Source organism: Coregonus clupeaformis, chromosome 9 (genome assembly GCF_020615455.1).
Source record: "Coregonus clupeaformis isolate EN_2021a chromosome 9, ASM2061545v1, whole genome shotgun sequence".
In the NCBI taxonomy this organism is placed as follows: domain Eukaryota; kingdom Metazoa; phylum Chordata; class Actinopteri; order Salmoniformes; family Salmonidae; genus Coregonus; species Coregonus clupeaformis.
In genome coordinates, this window is record NC_059200.1 from 28,333,180 (window position 1) to 28,350,157 (window position 16,978).

Genomic DNA, 16,978 nt, shown 5'->3' on the forward strand with positions numbered 1-16,978 from the left:
TATTCAAATAGGTTATTCCACGTATCTGATGAAGAGGGCGATGAACAGACAGCCAAGTAGAGACATTGTTGATGCGGAGAGGACCACCACAATCACACTTCCTGCCATGTTGACCAATGCCCCCAGTCCCGCCCCTACGATGATCTGAGCCAGCTGCACCATACACGTGAGCGCTGCACAATCCACGCCAGTGCCTCGATCCTGTCCAGCAGGATTACCTGTCCCCAGCTTCCTCTGTACCTGGTGGGAGGATGGGAGACGTTACATTTGTATCAGTATAATGTCATAAGAGGAAAGAATTCATTTGAGAAATTCCATAACAAACACTCTCACACTCAAGTGTGCACACAGATATACGCGCGCACACACACACACGCACGCGCACACACACACAACTAAATGTATTCAGGACAAATTTATTCACAGTTCACGCTTTATAAAATATGATGTGAAAAGCATGTGGTGAAACTGAAGGTAATGGGACCTGTAGTGACACAATACCAGATTAAGAGTGGCTGGGGAAGAGTCTTGTGAACATGCCTGGTAAGCAGAATTACAAGCAATGCCTCAACACCACATCAATAAACTAGTTAACACAAATCCCCTTTGTGTCCTGCTCTATAGGGAGTAAATAGATTGATAACACAATAGACTACTAGGAAATGGAGCTGAAACAAGATGAGATGTTTGGTTTGATATACAGTGGGGAGAACAAGTATTTGATACACTGCCGATTTTGCAGGTTTTCCTACTTACAAAGTATGTAGACGTCTGTAATTTTTATCATAGGTACACTTCAACTGTGAGAGACATAATCTAAAACAAAAATCCAGAAAATCACATTGTATGATTTTTAAGTAATTAATTTGTATTTTATTGCATGACATAAGTATTTGATCACCTACCAACCAGTAAGAATTCCGGCTCTCACAGACCTGTTAGTTTTTCTTTAAGAAGCCCTCCTGTTCTCCACTCATTACCTGTGTTAACTGCACCTGTTTGAACTCTTTACCTGTATAAAAGACACCTGTCCACACACTCAATCAAACAGACTCCAACCTCTCCACAATGGCCAAGACCAGAGAGCTGTGTAAGGACATCAGGGATAAAATTGTAGACCTGCACAAGGCTGGGATGGGCTACAGGACAATAGGCAAGCAGCTTGGTGAGAAGGCAACAACTGTTGGTGCAATTATTAGAAAATGGAAGAAGTTCAAGATGACAGTCAATCACACTCGGTCTGGGGCTCCATGCAAGATCTCACCTCGTGGGGCATCAATGATCATGAGGAAGGTGAGGGATCAGCCCAGAACTACATGGCAGGACCTGGTCAATGACCTGAAGAGAGCTGGGACCACAGTCTCAAAGAAAACCATTAGTAACACACTACGCCGTCATGGATTAAAATCCTGCAGCGCACGCAAGGTCCCCCTGCTCAAGCCAGCGCATGTCCAGGCCCGTCTGAAGTTTGCCAATGACCATCTGGATGGAATGGGAGAAGGTCATGTGGTCTGATGAGACAAAAATAGAGCTTTTTGGTCTAAACTCCACTCGCCGTGTTTGGAGGAAGAAGAAGGATGAGGACAACCCCAAGAACACCATCCCAACCGTGAAGCATGGAGGTGGAAACATCATTCTTTGGGGATGCTTTTCTGCAAAGGGGACAGGAAGACTGCACCGTATTGAGGGGCGGATGGATGCGGCCATGTATCGCGAGATCTTGACCAACAACCTCCTTCCCTCAGTAAGAGCATTGAAGATGGGTCGTGGCTGGGTCTTCCAGCATGACAACGACCCGAAACACACAGCCAGGGCAACTAAGGAGTGGCTCCGTAAGAGGCATCTCAAGGTCCTGGAGTGGCCTAGCCAGTCTCCAGACCTGAACCCAATAGAAAATCTTTGGGAGGGAGCTGAAAGTCCGTATTGCCCAGCGACATCCCCGAAACCTGAAGGATCTGGAGAAGGTCTGTATGGAGGAGTGGGCCAAAATCCCTGCTGCAGTGTGTGCAAACCTGGTCAAGACCTACAGGAAACGTATGATCTCTGTAATTGCAAACAAAGGTTTCTGTACCAAATATTAAGTTCTGCTTTTCTGATGTATCAAATACTTATGTCATGCAATAAAATGCAAATTAATTACTTAAAAATCATACAATGTGATTTTCTGGATTTTTGTTTTAGATTCCGTCTCTCACAGTTGAAGTGTACCTATGATAAAAATTACAGACCTCTACGTGCTTTGTAAGTAGGAAAACCTGCAAAATCGGCAGTGTATCAAATACTTGTTCTCCCCACTGTAAATCAGTGTAATAGACTATAATCTATCAGTTGGAAAAGTGGAAAACAGGCACATTAACAAATGTTTGCTCTATGATAGTGAAATGGAGGAAAAGTACAAGGGTGGGAAAAACTTTTGCTTTGTCACTTGTGGACTTTCTTGGAATCGTTCCATCTGTTTTATTATGCAGTATTAGTATTTCCCAATTCATGGTGAAAGCGGCGATTTAGGGATTATCTCTACTGAAATTAATCAGCCTTGTGCATTGGCAGACTGGACTAATCAAATCAAATCAAATTTTATTGGTCACATGCGCCGAATACAACAGGTGCAGACATTACAGTGAAATGCTTACTTACAGCCCTTAACCAACAGTGCATTTATTTTAAACAAAAAAAGTAAGAATAAAACAACAACAAAAAAGTGTTGAGAAAAAAAGAGCAGAAGTAAAATAAAGTGACAGTAGGGAGGCTATATATACAGTAAAATAAAGTGACAGTAGGGAGGCTATATATACAGGGGGGTACCGTTGCATAGTCAATGTGCGGGGGCACCGGCTAGTTGAGGTAGTTGAGGTAATATGTACATGTGGGTAGAGTTAAAGTGACTATGCATAAATACTTAACAGAGTAGCAGCAGCGTAAAAAGGATGGGGTGGGGGGGCAGTGCAAATATTCCGGGTAGCCATGATTAGCTGTTCAGGAGTCTTATGGCTTGGGGGTAAAAGCTGTTGAGAAGTCTTTCTTTTGGACCTAGACTTGGCACTCCGGTACCGCTTGCCGTGCGGTAGCAGAGAGAACAGTCTATGACTAGGGTGGCTGGAGTCTTTGACAATTTTGAGGGCCTTTTTTGAGGGACTTTATTGCTGTACATTATGTTCTCAGGTGGATAATATGGATAATATAGTATATGGATAAAATAGTAGACATCTATAAACTCAGGACAGTTTTGATCCCAATCTGAATTTGATCCAAATAATTTAGATTGATTATGCTAATTATATCTAAATGAAAATGGCAAAGTAGGATTTGTAATTTTATGAAAAACCATGGAGTGCTGTCCAGAGATGTCCTTACTGAAGGTGACAGGAAGGGTTGAATATAAAGTAAAGTGCAGATTGGCTAAACTTAATCTCATTAATCACTTTTTCCATCCAAATCCAAACCTTTCCCTATTTACATCCTGAAAGGCTGTGTTCACTTTTAAGCCAAAACACTAATAGGAAAGCACTATGTCTTAGCGAGGCCTGTTTCGCATCTGGGTAATTCCATGTCATTTCAGCAAGCCATGACACCCAGCATTTCAGATTGTTCTGAAATCATTTCTGTAGTTAGAAACAGATAATATTAGCATTTCTGCAACGTTCTTTTGTTGAAATATAATATAAAATATAATTGGCCATTTTAATACGATTCATATAACATTCAATAAATATACATATCATTGATTTGGGCCAAACCTTTTTCTAACAATGAGTAAGACATGAGGAATCCAAACAAATGATCAAAAATATAAACACAACATGTTACAAATTTTAAAGATTTTACTGAGTTACATACAGTTCATATACACTAATAGGAAAGCACTATGTCTTAGCGAGGCCTGTTTCGCATCTGGGTAGTTCCATGTCATTTCAGCAAGCCATGACACCCAGCATTTCAGATTGTTCTGAAATCAGTTCTGTAGTTAGAAACAGATAAGATTAGCATTTCTCCAACATTCTTTTGTTGAAATATAATATAAAATATAATTGGCCATTTTAATACGATTCATATAACATTCAATAAATATACCTATCATCGATTTGGGCCAAACTTTTTTCTAACAATGAGTAAGACATGAGGAATCCAAACAAATGTTCAAAAATATAAACACAACATGTTACAATTTTAAAGATTTCACTGAGTTACATGCAGTTCATATACAGCACCAGTCAAACTTTTGGACACTTCTACTCATTCAAGGGTTTTAATTTATTTTTTACTATTTTCTACATTGTAGAATAATAGTGAAGACATCAAAATTATGAAATAACACATATGGAATCATGTAGTAACAAAAAAGTATCAAACAAATCAAAATATATTTTATATTTGAAATTCTTCAAATAGCCACCCTTTGCCTTGATGACAGCTTTGCACACTCTTGGCATTCTCTCAACCAGCTTCACCTGGAATGCTCTTCCAACAGTATTGAAGGAGTTCCCACATATGCTGAGCACTTATTGGCTGCTTTTCCTTCACTCTGCGGTCCAACTCATCCCAAACCATCTCAATTGGGTTGAGGTCAGGGGATTGTGGAGGCCAGGTCATCTGATGCAGCACTCCATCACTCTCCTTCTTGGTCAAATAGTCCATACACAGCCTGGAGGTGTGTTGAGTCATTGTCCTGTTGAAAAACAAATGATAGTCCCACTAAGCGCAAACCAGATGGGATCGCGTATCGCTGCAGAATGCTGTGGTAGCCATGCTGGTTAAGTGTGCCAGACAGTGTCACCAGCAAAGCACCCCAACACATTTAACATTTAAGTCATTTAGCAGACGCTCTTATCCAGAGCGACTTACAAATTGGTGCATTCAATTTAGGATAGCCAGTGGGACAACCACCCTTTTTTTGTGGGGAGGTGGAAGGATTACTGTTATACTATTCCAGGTATTCCTGGAAGAGGTAGTGTTTCAAGTGTCTCCGGAAGGTGGTCAGTGACTCCGCTGTCCTGGCATCGTGCCTCCTCCATGCTTCATGGTGGGAACCAAACATGCGGAGATCATCCGTTCACCTACTCTGCATCTCACAAAGACAAGGCGGTTGGAACCAAAAAGAGCAAATCTGGACTCATTTCTTGGCCCAAGCAAGTCTCTTCTTATTATTGGTGTCCTTTAGTAGTGGTTTCTTTGCAGCAATTCGATCATGAAGGCACTGATTTACTCAGTCTCCTCTGAACAGTTGATGTTGAGATGTGTCTGTTACCTGAACTCTGTGAAGCATTTATTTGGGCTGCAATTGCTGAGGCTGGTAACTCTAATGAACTTATCCTCTGCAGCAGAGGTAACTCTGGGTCTTCCTTTCCTGTGACGGTCTTCATGAGAGCCAGTTTCATCATAGCGCTTGATGGTTTTTGCGACTGCACTTGAAGAAACTTTCAAAGTTCTTGAACATTTCCGGACTGACTGACCATCATGTTTTAAAGTACTGATGGCCTGTCGTTTGTCTTTGCTTATTTGAGCTGTTCTTGCAATAATATGGACTTGGCCTTTTACCAAATAAGGCTATCTTCTGTATACCACCCCTACCTTGTAACAACACAACTGATTGGCTCAAACGCATTAAGGAGGAAAGAAATTCCACAAATTAACTTTTAACAAGGCACACCTGTTAATTGAAATGCATTCCAGGTGACTACCTCATGAAGCTGGTTGAGAGAATGCCAAGAGTGTGCAAAGCTGTCATCAAGGCAAAGGGTGGCTACTTTGAAGAATCTCAAATATAAAATATATTTTGATTTGTTTAAACACTTTCTTGGTTACTACATGATTCCATAAGTGTTATTTAATAGTTGTGATGTCTTCACTATTATTCTACAATGTAGAAAATAGTAAAAAATAAAGAAAAACCCTGGAATGAGTAGGTGTGTCCAAACTTTTGACTGCTACTGTAAGGAAATCAGTCAACTGAAATATATTCACTAGGCCCTAATCAATGGATTTCACATGACTGGGAAAACCAGTCAGTATCTGGTGTGACCACCATTTGCCTCATGCAGTGCGACACATTTCCGTCGCATAGAGTTGATCAGGCTGTTGATTGTGTCCTGTGGAATGTTGTCCCACTCCTCTTCAATGGCTGTGTGAAGTTGCTGGATATTGGCAGGAACTTGAACATGCTGTCGTACACGCCGATCCAGAGCATCCCAAACATGCTCAATGGGTGACATGTCTGATTAGTATGCAGGCCATGGAAGAACTGGGACATTTTCAGCTTCCAGGAATTGTGTACAGATCCTTGCGACATGGGGCTGTGCATTATCATGCTGAAACATGAGGTGATGGCGGCAGATGAATGGCACGACAATGGGCCTCAGGATCTCGTCACAGTATCTCTGTGCATTGAAATTGCCATCGATAAAATGCAATTGTGTTCGTTGTCTGTAGCTTATGGCTGCCCATAACATAACCCCACCGCCACCAAGGAGGAACTCTGTTCACAACTTTGACATCAGCAAACCGCTCGCCCACACGATGCCATACACGTGGTCTGCGGTTGTGAGGCCGGTTGGCCGTACTGACGAATTCTCTAAAACGAAGTTGGAGGTCGCTTAAATTCTCTGACAACAGCTCTGGTGGACATTCCTTTAGTCAGCATGCCAATTGTGTGCTCCCTCAAACCTTGAGACATCTGTGGCATTGTGTTGTGTGACAAAACTGCACATTTTAGAGTGGCCTTTTATTGTCCCCAGCACAAGGTGCACCTATGTAATGATCATGCTGTTTAATTAGCTTCTTGATATGTCACACCTGTCAGGTGGATGGATTATCTTGGCAAAGGGGAAATGCTCATTAACAGGGATGTAAACAAATTTGTGCACAAAATTTGAGAGAAATAAGCTTTTTGTGCATATAGAACATTTCTGGAATCTTTTATTTCATCTCATAAAACATGGAACCAAGACTTTACATGTTGCGTTTATATTTTTGTTCAGTGTAGTATTAGTTCTCTATGTCTGACAAGTAGTATGGAGCTGCGTCTCGGAGTATTGTTTCTTCATCCTATGTAATGTATTCTCAGTGAATTGGGGGATGTTTTTTTCCTCTGTTCAGAGAAATTAGTCATTGAAGTTGTTAGGTTTATGTCCCATCCTACATCCTGATATTAGGGATAGTTCACCCAAATTACAAAATTACATATTAGTTTCCTTATGTGGCACAAATCCAATGCAAGTGAATGACCACGTACAGGGAGGAGGTGAGGGCTCTGGGAGTGTGGTGCCAGGAAAATAACTTCTCACTCAACGTCAACAAAACAAAGGAGATGATCGTGGACTTCAGGAAACAGCAGAGGGTGCACCCCCCATCCACATCGACGGGACCGCATTGGAGACGGTGGAAAGCTTCAAGTTCCTTGGCATACACATCACTGACAAACTGAAATGGTCCACCCACGCAGACAGTGTGGTGAAGAAGGCGCAACAGAGCCTCTTCAACCACAGGAGGCTGAAGAAATTTGGCTTGGCACCTAAAACCCTCACAAACTTTTACAGATGCACAATTGAGAGCATCCTGTCGGGCTGAATCACCGCCTGGTACGGCAATTGCACCGCCCGCAACCGCAGGGCTCTCCAGAGGGTGGTGCGGTCTGCCGAACGCATTACCGGGGGCAAACTACCTGCCCTCCAAGACACATACAGCACCCGATGTCACAGGAAGGCCAAAAAGATCATCAAGGACATCAACCACCTGAGCCACTGCCTGTTCATCCCGCTATCATCCAGAAGGCGAGGTCAGTACAGGTGCATCAAAGCTGGGACAGAGAGAATGAAAAACTGCTTCTATCTCAAGGCCATCAGACTGTTAAATAGCCATCACTAGCACATTAGAGGCTGCTGCTGCCTATTGAAATCACTGGCCACTTTAAGAAATGGAACACTAGTCACTTTAATAATGTTTACATATCTTGCACTACTCATCTCATATGTATATACTGTATTCTATTCTATAATATTCTACTGTATCTTAGTCCATGTCGCTCTGTCATTGCTTGTCCATATATGTATATATTCTTAAATTCCATTCCTTACTAGATGTGTGTGTATTGGGTATATGTTGTGAAATTGTTAGATATTACTTGTTAGATATTACTGCACTGTTGGAGCTAGAATTACAAGCATTTCGCTATACCCGCAATAACATCTGCTAAACACGTGATTGTGACAAATAACATTTGATTTGATTTGGTACTTACTGTATATTATCATTTTCGCGCTTCATATCCAAATCATCTATAAGTGACATAATTGAGTTACACAATACATTTTTAATACTTTATGACTTTATGATGATTTGGATATGAAGCATGAAAATTGTAATATATGTACAATTGACTTGGATAGGATTTGTGAAAGAAATTAGCATTTGAAACAGTGGCCAACAAAACCAAAGCATGGGTTTTTCACCTAATAGAGGGCACAGCACCATCTAGTGGTCAGAACCTGGTAATATCAGGATGTAGGGTGTGACACAAACCTAACATCTTCAATGACTAATTTCTCTGAACAGGAAAAAAAAAACATCACCAAATTCACTGAGAATACATTACATAGGGTGAACAAACAATACTTTGAGCTGCATCTCCATACTACTTGTCAGACATAGAGAACTGATACTACATACTCGTTGTTAGGGTGGGATTGGCATGGGGTGTCTGTGGGTGGCTTTTGACAATTTATTGGGATTCCTAACTCATTGTTAGAAAAATCTGTCCAAATCGGATGTTAGGTGCTATAAATTAAAATGGCCAATTTGGGTGCAATCAATTAGCTTAATTTCTCAGAGATCGAATCATTTTTAGTAGCTACCACAGCCAGTTCAACTCTACCTCTAGCTATGTGTCAGGTAGCAGTATCTAACAGCTGTTGTGTGTATGGAAATGTTTTGTAGCCTTTTTGTCCCATTTCTACAGAAGGCAATTAACTTGGGTCACACTAGACCTGAATCAAACGATGAAACCAGCAGCCAATCGATTGAAGACCAATATTCTGACTTTTCTTGACAGCGCAATGTGAGTTTTTATTAAAATCAGTATAGCAATGCAACGTTATTGATCTGTCAGTTTCCGTAGCTAATTCCCTACTTTTCACACTGACACGGTATAAACAACTCTACAGGCTACACTGTCATGGTGCACAGTCAGTACACAACACTATTACCATCATGTCTTAGCAGGATCAGATGGTGACAAGTGTCCCAGCAAGGTCAGACAGCCAAGGAAGACCAGTCAACGGAGCCCAAGTGAATTTTTCAGTATTTTATAACAATCAATGAATGTACAAAGTTCCTTCTTGAGTTGATGAGTAGGCTACAGTCTGGGATCTGGGAATAATGGTTATTTCAATTATTAAACCATTGATTCTATTCTTGTATAATGTAATGTATACAGTGCATTTGGAAAGAATTCAGACCTCTTGACTTTTTCCACATTTTGTTACGTTACAGACTTATTCAAAAATGGATTAAATAAATAAATAAATAAATACAAATCCTCATCAATCTACACACAATTCCCCATAATGACAAAGCGAAAACAGGGTTTTTGGAATTTTTTGCAAAGAACAAAAAAACAGAAATACCTTATTTACAAAGTATTCAGACCCTTTGCTATGAGACTCAAAATTGAGCTCAGGTGCATCGAGTTTCCATTGATCATCCTTGAGATGATTCTACAAGTTGATTGGAGTCCACCTGTGGTAAATTCAATTGATTGGACATGATTTGGAAAGGCACACACCTGTCTATATAAGGTCCCACAGTTGACAGTGCATGTCAGAGCAAAAACCAAGCCATGAGGTCGAAGGAATTGTCCGTAGAGCTCTGAGACTGGATTGTGTCGAGACACAGATCTGGAGAAGGGTACCAAAAAATGTATGCAGCATTGAAGGTCCCCAAGAACACAGTGGCCTCCATCATTCTTAAATGGAAGAAGTTTGGAACCACCAAGACTCTTCCTAGAGCTGGCCGCATGGTCAATCGGGGGAGAAGGGCCTTGGTCAGGGAGGTGCCAAAGAACCCGATGGTCACTCTGACAGAGCTCCAGAGTTCCTCTGTGGAGATGGGAGAACCTTCCAGAAGGACAACCATCTCTGCAGCACTCCACCAATCAGGCCTTTATGGTAGAGTGGCCAGACGGAAGCCCCTCCTCAGTAAAAGGCACATGACAGCCCGCTTGGAGTTTGCCAAAAGGTACCTAAAGGACTCTCAGACCATGAGAAGCAAGATTCTCTGGTCTGATAAAACCAAGATTGAACTCTTTGGCCTGAATGCCAAGCGTGACGTCTGGAGGAAACCTGGCACCATCCCTATGGTGAAGCATGGTGGTGGCAGCATCATGCTGTGGGGATGTTTCAGCATCAGGGGAGACTAGTCAGGATCGAGGGAAAGATGAACGGAGCAAAGTGCAGAGAGATCCTTGATGAAAACCTGCTCCAGAGTGCTCAGGACCTCAGACTGGGGCGAACGTTCACCTTCCAACAGGACAACGACCCTAAGCACACAGCCAAGACAACGCAGGAGTGGCTTCGAGACAAGTCTCTGAATGTCCTTGAGTGGCCCAGCCAGAGTCCGGACTTGAACCCGATTGAACATCTCTGGAGAGATCTGAAATACAGATGTGCCAAGCTTGTAGCGTCATACCCAAGAAGACTCTAGGCTGTAATCGCTGCCGAAGGTGCTTCAACAAAGTACTTAGTAAAGGGTCTGAATACTTATGTAAATGTGATATCAATTTTTTATTTGTAATACATTTGCTAACATTTCTAACAACCTATTTTCACTTTGTCATTATGGGGTACTGTGTGTAGATTGATGTGGATTATTGTATTTTTTTATCCATTTTAAAATAAGGCTGTAACGTTACAAAATGTGGGAAAAGTCAAGGGGTCTGAGTACTTTCTGAATGCACTGTAATCATATGTGTTGGGCACAGAGATGAGGTAGTCATTCAAAAATCATGTTAAACACTATTATTGCACACAGCCCTAACCATAACCCCATGCAACTTATTGTGACTTTTTAAGCACATTTTTACTCCTTGACTTGTTGAGGCTTGCCATAACAAAGGGGTTGAATACTTATTGACTCAATACATTTCAGCGTTTCATTTGTAATTAATTAGTAAATAATTTGAAAAACATAATTTCGCTTCGATATTATGGGGTATTGTGTGTCGTCGAGTGACAGAAAAAATCTATATTTAATCAACTTTAAATTCAGGCTGTAACACAACAAAATATTTAAAAAAGTAAAGGGGTGCGAGTACTTTCGGAAGGCACTGTGAAACTCACTTAGATAATACCTTTGACAATACAGTAGTAGCAATACATGATTATAACATTATAGAAAAGACAGAAATTACAATGGGTATGGTGCTGCGGTTTATATTCAGAGTCGTATTCCTGTAATGCTTAGAGAGGATCTCATGTCAAATGCTGTTGAAGTAATATGGCTACAGGTTCACCTGCCTCACCTAAAGCCTATTGTTGTGGGAATCTGCTTGTCACGGTTTCGGCCGAGGCTGCTCCTCCTCCTGGTTCGGGCAGGCTTCGGCGGTCGTCGTCCCCGGAGTACTAGCTGCCACCGATCTATGTTTCATGTTCGTTTGGTTTTGTCTTGATGTTGTACACCTGTTTCTAGTTAGTCTTCATTAGTGTCCTATTTAGTTCTCGTTGTGTGTGTCAGGTGTTGTGTGTGATTGCGCTTCTGTTTCGTGTTGGAGCTACTATTTCCCTCCAGTGTTTTGGAGTGGTTACTTTGCACATGTTTGTGCGCAGTTTGTTTTGTCGCCTGTGTGCGCCGTGTATTCGCCTTCGGGCTTATTGTGCTTTTTTCTTTTGTGAATATTGCACTAAAGCCTTTGGACTGAGCCTCTGCGTCCTGCGCCTGATTCATACACCACACCCACCTTCAGCACCCCATGACAGAATCACACACCATAATGGAATCAGCAGGATCGGCAGAGACGCCTGTGTCGCTCGAGGAGCATATCCGTGGGCAAGATGGCCAGATAAGACAACTGGAGACCGCTCTACAGGAGGTAATCTACACCTTGCACCGATGGGAGGCCAGCAGGGTACCCCCACCTCCACCTACCCTGCCCACCCCATCGGTCGGTCCACCAGTCCTAGGTTCGGAACCCAGGGGGATTCGGCTCTCGCTCCCAAGGGCGTATGACGGAACAGCTGCCGGGTGTCAGGGGTTCCTCCTGCAGGTGGAGCTCTACCTGGCCACTGTACACCCGGTGCCCTCGGGACACGAGAGCGTTTCCGCCCTCATCTCCTGTCTCACGGGCAAGGCATTGGAGTGGGCTAACGCCGAGTGGAGGAGGATGGACGCCAACACCATCACCTACGCCGAGTTCTCCCGCCGCTTCAAGGCCGTGTTCGACCATCCACCTGAGGGCAAAGCGGCGGGGGAGCGTCTAGTCCATTTGAGACAGGGGAGGAGGAGCGCTCAGGCGTTCACTCTAGAGTACCGGACTCTAGCGGCGGATGCAGGGTGGAATGAACGGGCTCTCATCGACCATTTTCGATGTAGCCTACGAGAGGACGTTCAACGTGAGTTGGCCTGCAGGGATACCCATCTTACCTTCGACCAGTTGGTCGATATGTCCATCCGTCTGGACACCCTGCTGGCCACCCGTGGACATCCCGAGGGGAGTCCGTCCATTCCGCCCTCCGGCACCTCCGAGCCGAGCCCTATGGAGCTCGGGGGTGCCGGCGCCAGAGAACGGAGTAGGAGGAGCCCGAGGGGGCCTGTCTCCTGCACCAAGTGCGGTCGTGGAGGGCACACTGCGGCCAGGTGCTGGGGAGGGTTCTCCGGGGGAGAAGACAACAGGCCACGCACTGGGGGGGCCTCCCAGGTGAGTAGACGTCCCACTTACCCAGAGCTTTCTGTTGCGCACTTTTGTATACCTGTTTGTTTTCCACAGGTTGCACCTCATTCCCAGCATAAGGCGCTAGTAGATTCAGGCGCAGCTGGGAATTTTGTTGATCGGAAGTTTTGTTTTGAGTTAGGGATCCCTCTCCTACCTGTTGACAAACCTTTTCCCGTTCATGCCTTAGATAGCCGCCCGTTGGGGTCGGGGTTGATCAGGGAGATCACAGCGCCACTTCGGATGTGTGCGCAGGGGGGTCATGAGGAGACTATACAGCTGTATCTGATCGACTCTCCTGCGTACCCAGTGGTGCTGGGGATTCCTGGTTAACACCCATAACCCTGCTATTTCGTGGCAACAGAGGGCTCTCGATGGGTGGTCTGCTCAGTGCGAGGGGCGATGTCTGGGTGTTTCCGTGGGGGGCGACTTCGGTGGAAAGTCCAAACCAAGTGCCCGCACTGCACATTCCGCCTGAATATGGGGATTTAGCTCTCGTGTTTAGCAAAACTAGGGCGACGCAGTTGCCTCCTCATAGACAGGGGATTGTGCGATTGATCTCCAGGCAGGAGCAGCGCTCCCACGGAGCCATGTGTATCCTTTGTCTCAGGAGGAGAGAAAAGCTATGGAGACTTACATAGCCAAATCTTTGAGACAGGGATACATTCGGCCCTCCACTTCTCCCGCCTCCTCGAGCTTCTTTTTTGTGAAAAAGAAAGATGGAGGGTTGCGCCCGTGCATTGATTACCGTGGTCTCAATCAGATTACTGTGAAATAAAGTTATCCACTCCCTCTGATTGCGACCATGACAAAGTCATTGCATGGAGCGCGGTTTTTCACAAAACTGGATCTCAGGAGCGCGTATAACTTGGTGCGCATTAGGGAGGGTGACGAATGGAAGACAGCGTTTAGTACCACGTCAGGTCATTTCGAATATCTCGTCATGCCATATGGGTTGATGAATGCTCCATCAGTCTTCCAATCCTTCGTAGATTACATTTTCCGGGATATGCAGGGACAAGGGGTGGTCGTGTACATTGATGCCATTCTGGTGTACTCGTCTACCCGAGCCGAGCATATAACCCTGGTGCGTCGTGTATTGAGGAGGCTGTTGGAGCACGACCTATATGTCAAGGCAGAGAAATGTCTGTTTTTCCAGGAGTCGGTCTCCCTTTTTGGGTTATCGGTTGTCCGCGTCAGGGGTGAGAATGGAGGTGGATCGTGTGTCCGCTGTGCGTAATTGGCAAACCCCAACTACTGTAAAAGAGGTGCAGCAGTTTTTGGGCTTTGCGAATTACTACCGGAGGTTTATCCGGGGTTTTGGACAGGTGGCAGCTCCCATCACGTCCCTTCTGAAGGGGGGTCCGGTGCGCCTGCAGTGGTCAGCCGATGCGGACAGGGCCTTTAGGAGACTGAAGGACCTGTTTACGTCGGCTCCGGTGCTGGCGCATCCGGATCCCGCATTACCCTTTCAGGTTGAGGTAGACGCGTCTGAGGCTGGTATAGGGGCCGTTCTCTCTCAACGGTCCGGCACGCCACCTAAACTCTGCCCATGTGCTTTTTACTCAAAGAAGCTCAGCCCGGCGGAGCGTAACTATGACGTTGGGGACAGGGAGCTGTTAGCTGTAGTTCAAGCCCTTAAGGTGTGGAGGCATTGGCTTGAGGGGGCTCAACACCCTTTCCTCATTTTGACTGACCATCGGAACCTGGAGTACATCCGGGCAGCGAGGAGACTGAACCCTCGCCAGGCTCGATGGAGTATGTTTCTCACCAGGTTCGTATTTAAAATCACGTACATCCCTGGGTCCCAGAATGGTAAGGCGGATGCGCTGTCCCGGCGGTATGACACGGAGGAGAGGTCTGTTGAGCCCACTCCCATACTACCGGAGTCTTGCCTTGTGGCACCGGTGGTGTGGGAGGTCGATGCTGAAATCGAGCGAGCGTTGCGTACCGACCCCAGCCCTCCACAGTGTCCTGAGGGTCGGAAGTACGTTCCGCTCGAGATTCGGGATCGACTCATTTACTGGGCTCACACGTCACCCTCCTCTGGACATCCGGGTATTGGCCGGACAGTGCATTGCCTTAGCACTAAATACTGGTGGCCCACTTTGGCTAGGGATGTGAGGGTTTATGTCTCCTCCTGCTCGGTGTGCGCCCAGTGTAAGGCGCCCCGACATCTGCCCAGGGGTAAGTTACAACCCCTGCCCGTTCCACAACGACCATGGTCCCACCTCTCGGTGGATTTTGTGACAGACCTTCCCCTCTCTCAGGGGAATACCACCATCCTGGTCGTTGTGGACCGGTTCTCTAAGGCCTGTCATCTTCTCCCTATGTCGGGTCTTCCTACTGCCCTACAGACCGCTGAGGCCCTATTTACCCACGTCTTCCGGCATTACGGGGTACCCGAGGATATAGTGTCTGATCGAGGCCCCCAGTTTACCTCCCGTGTTTGGAGAGCGTTCATGGAGCGTTTGGGGGTCTCGGTTAGCCTTACCTCAGGGTACCACCCGGAGAGTAACGGGCAGGTGGAACGTGTCAACCAGGATGTGGGTAGGTTTCTGAGGTCGTATTGCCAGGGCCGGCCGGAGGAGTGGGCACGGTACATTCCCTGGGCCGAGATGGCCCAGAACTCTCTCCGCCACTCCTCTACCAACCTAACCCCCTTCCAATGTGTGTTAGGTTACCAGCCGGTTCTGGCACCTTGGCAGCAGAGCCAGATCGAGGCCCCTGCGGTGGATGATTGGATGAGGCGCTCGGAAGAGACGTGGAACGCTGCCCACGTCCACCTGCAGCGGGCCGTCCTTCGTCACAAGGCGAGCGCCGATCTCCACCGCAGTGAGGGGCCGGTGTACGCACCCGGAGATCGAGTCTGGCTCTCTACCAGAAACCTACCCCTCCGCCTGCCCTGCCGGAAGCTGGGACGGCGGTTTGTGGGGCCCTTTAAAGTCCTGAGAAGATTGAACGAGGTGTGTTATAGGTTACATCTACCTGTTGAGTATAAGAATATTAACCCCTCGTTCCATGTGTCTCTTCTCAGGCCGGTGGTAGCTGGTCCACCCAGGACAATGGGATAGGGGAGACTCCTCCGCCCCCACTGGACATCGAGGGGGCTCCGGCGTACACCGTTCGGTCCATCTTGGACTCTAGACGCCGGATGGGGGGTCTCCAGTATCTCGTGGAGTGGGAGGGGTACGGCCCGGAGGAGCGGTGCTGGGTGCCGCGGATGGACATCCTAGACCCATCTCTCCTGTCGGAGTTCCACCGGGACCATCCCGCGCGCCCTGCTCCGCGTCCTCCTGGTCGTCCCCGAGGCCGGGGTCGGCGCACGGCTGGAGCCGCGCGTCAAGGGGGGGGGGGGTACTGTCACGGTTTCGGCCGAGGCTGCTCCTCCTCCTGGTTCGGGCAGGCTTCGGCGGTCGTCGTCCCCGGAGTACTAGCTGCCACCGATCTATGTTTCATGTTCGTTTGGTTTTGTCTTGATGTTGTACACCTGTTTCTAGTTAGTCTTCATTAGTGTCCTATTTAGTTCTCGTTGTGTGTGTCAGGTGTTGTGTGTGATTGCGCTTCTGTTTCGTGTTGGAGCTACTATTTCCCTCCAGTGTTTTGGAGTGGTTACTTTGCACATGTTTGTGCGCCGTTTGTTTTGTCGCCTGTGTGCGCCGTGTATTCGCCTTCGGGCTTATTGTGCTTTTGTCTTTTGTGAATATTGCACTAAAGCCTTTGGACTGAGCCTCTGCGTCCTGCGCCTGATTCATACACCACACCCACCTTCAGCACCCCATGACACTGCTATAGACCACCAATAACTAACAGTCAGTATCTGGATAATATGTGTGAAATACTTGATAATGTATGTGATATCAACAGAGAGGTATATTTTCTGGGTGACCTAAATATTGACTGGCTTTCATCAAGTTGCCAACTCAAGAAAAAGCTTCAAACTGTAACCAGTGCCTACAACCTGGTTTAGGTTGTCAGTCAACCTACCAGGGTATTTACAAACAGCACAGGAATGAAATCACATCTTTACTAATGCTGCAGAAATCTGCTCTAAAGCAGTATCCA

General features: G+C 45.9%; 1 protein-coding gene across 2 annotated transcripts in view; it reads right to left on the reverse strand.

Annotated features, from left to right (window-relative positions):
- The window catches only part of LOC121574408 (membrane-associated transporter protein-like), a 59,641-nt gene continuing 42,663 nt past the window's right edge, over positions 1–16,978 (reverse strand). For both annotated transcript variants that reach the window (XM_045222718.1, XM_041887034.2), the window contains exon 7: positions 1–240. In XM_045222718.1, coding sequence (XP_045078653.1) covers positions 13–240 — 228 coding nt within the window. In that variant the 3' untranslated portion in view covers positions 1–12. The remainder of the gene's footprint in view (positions 241–16,978) is intronic.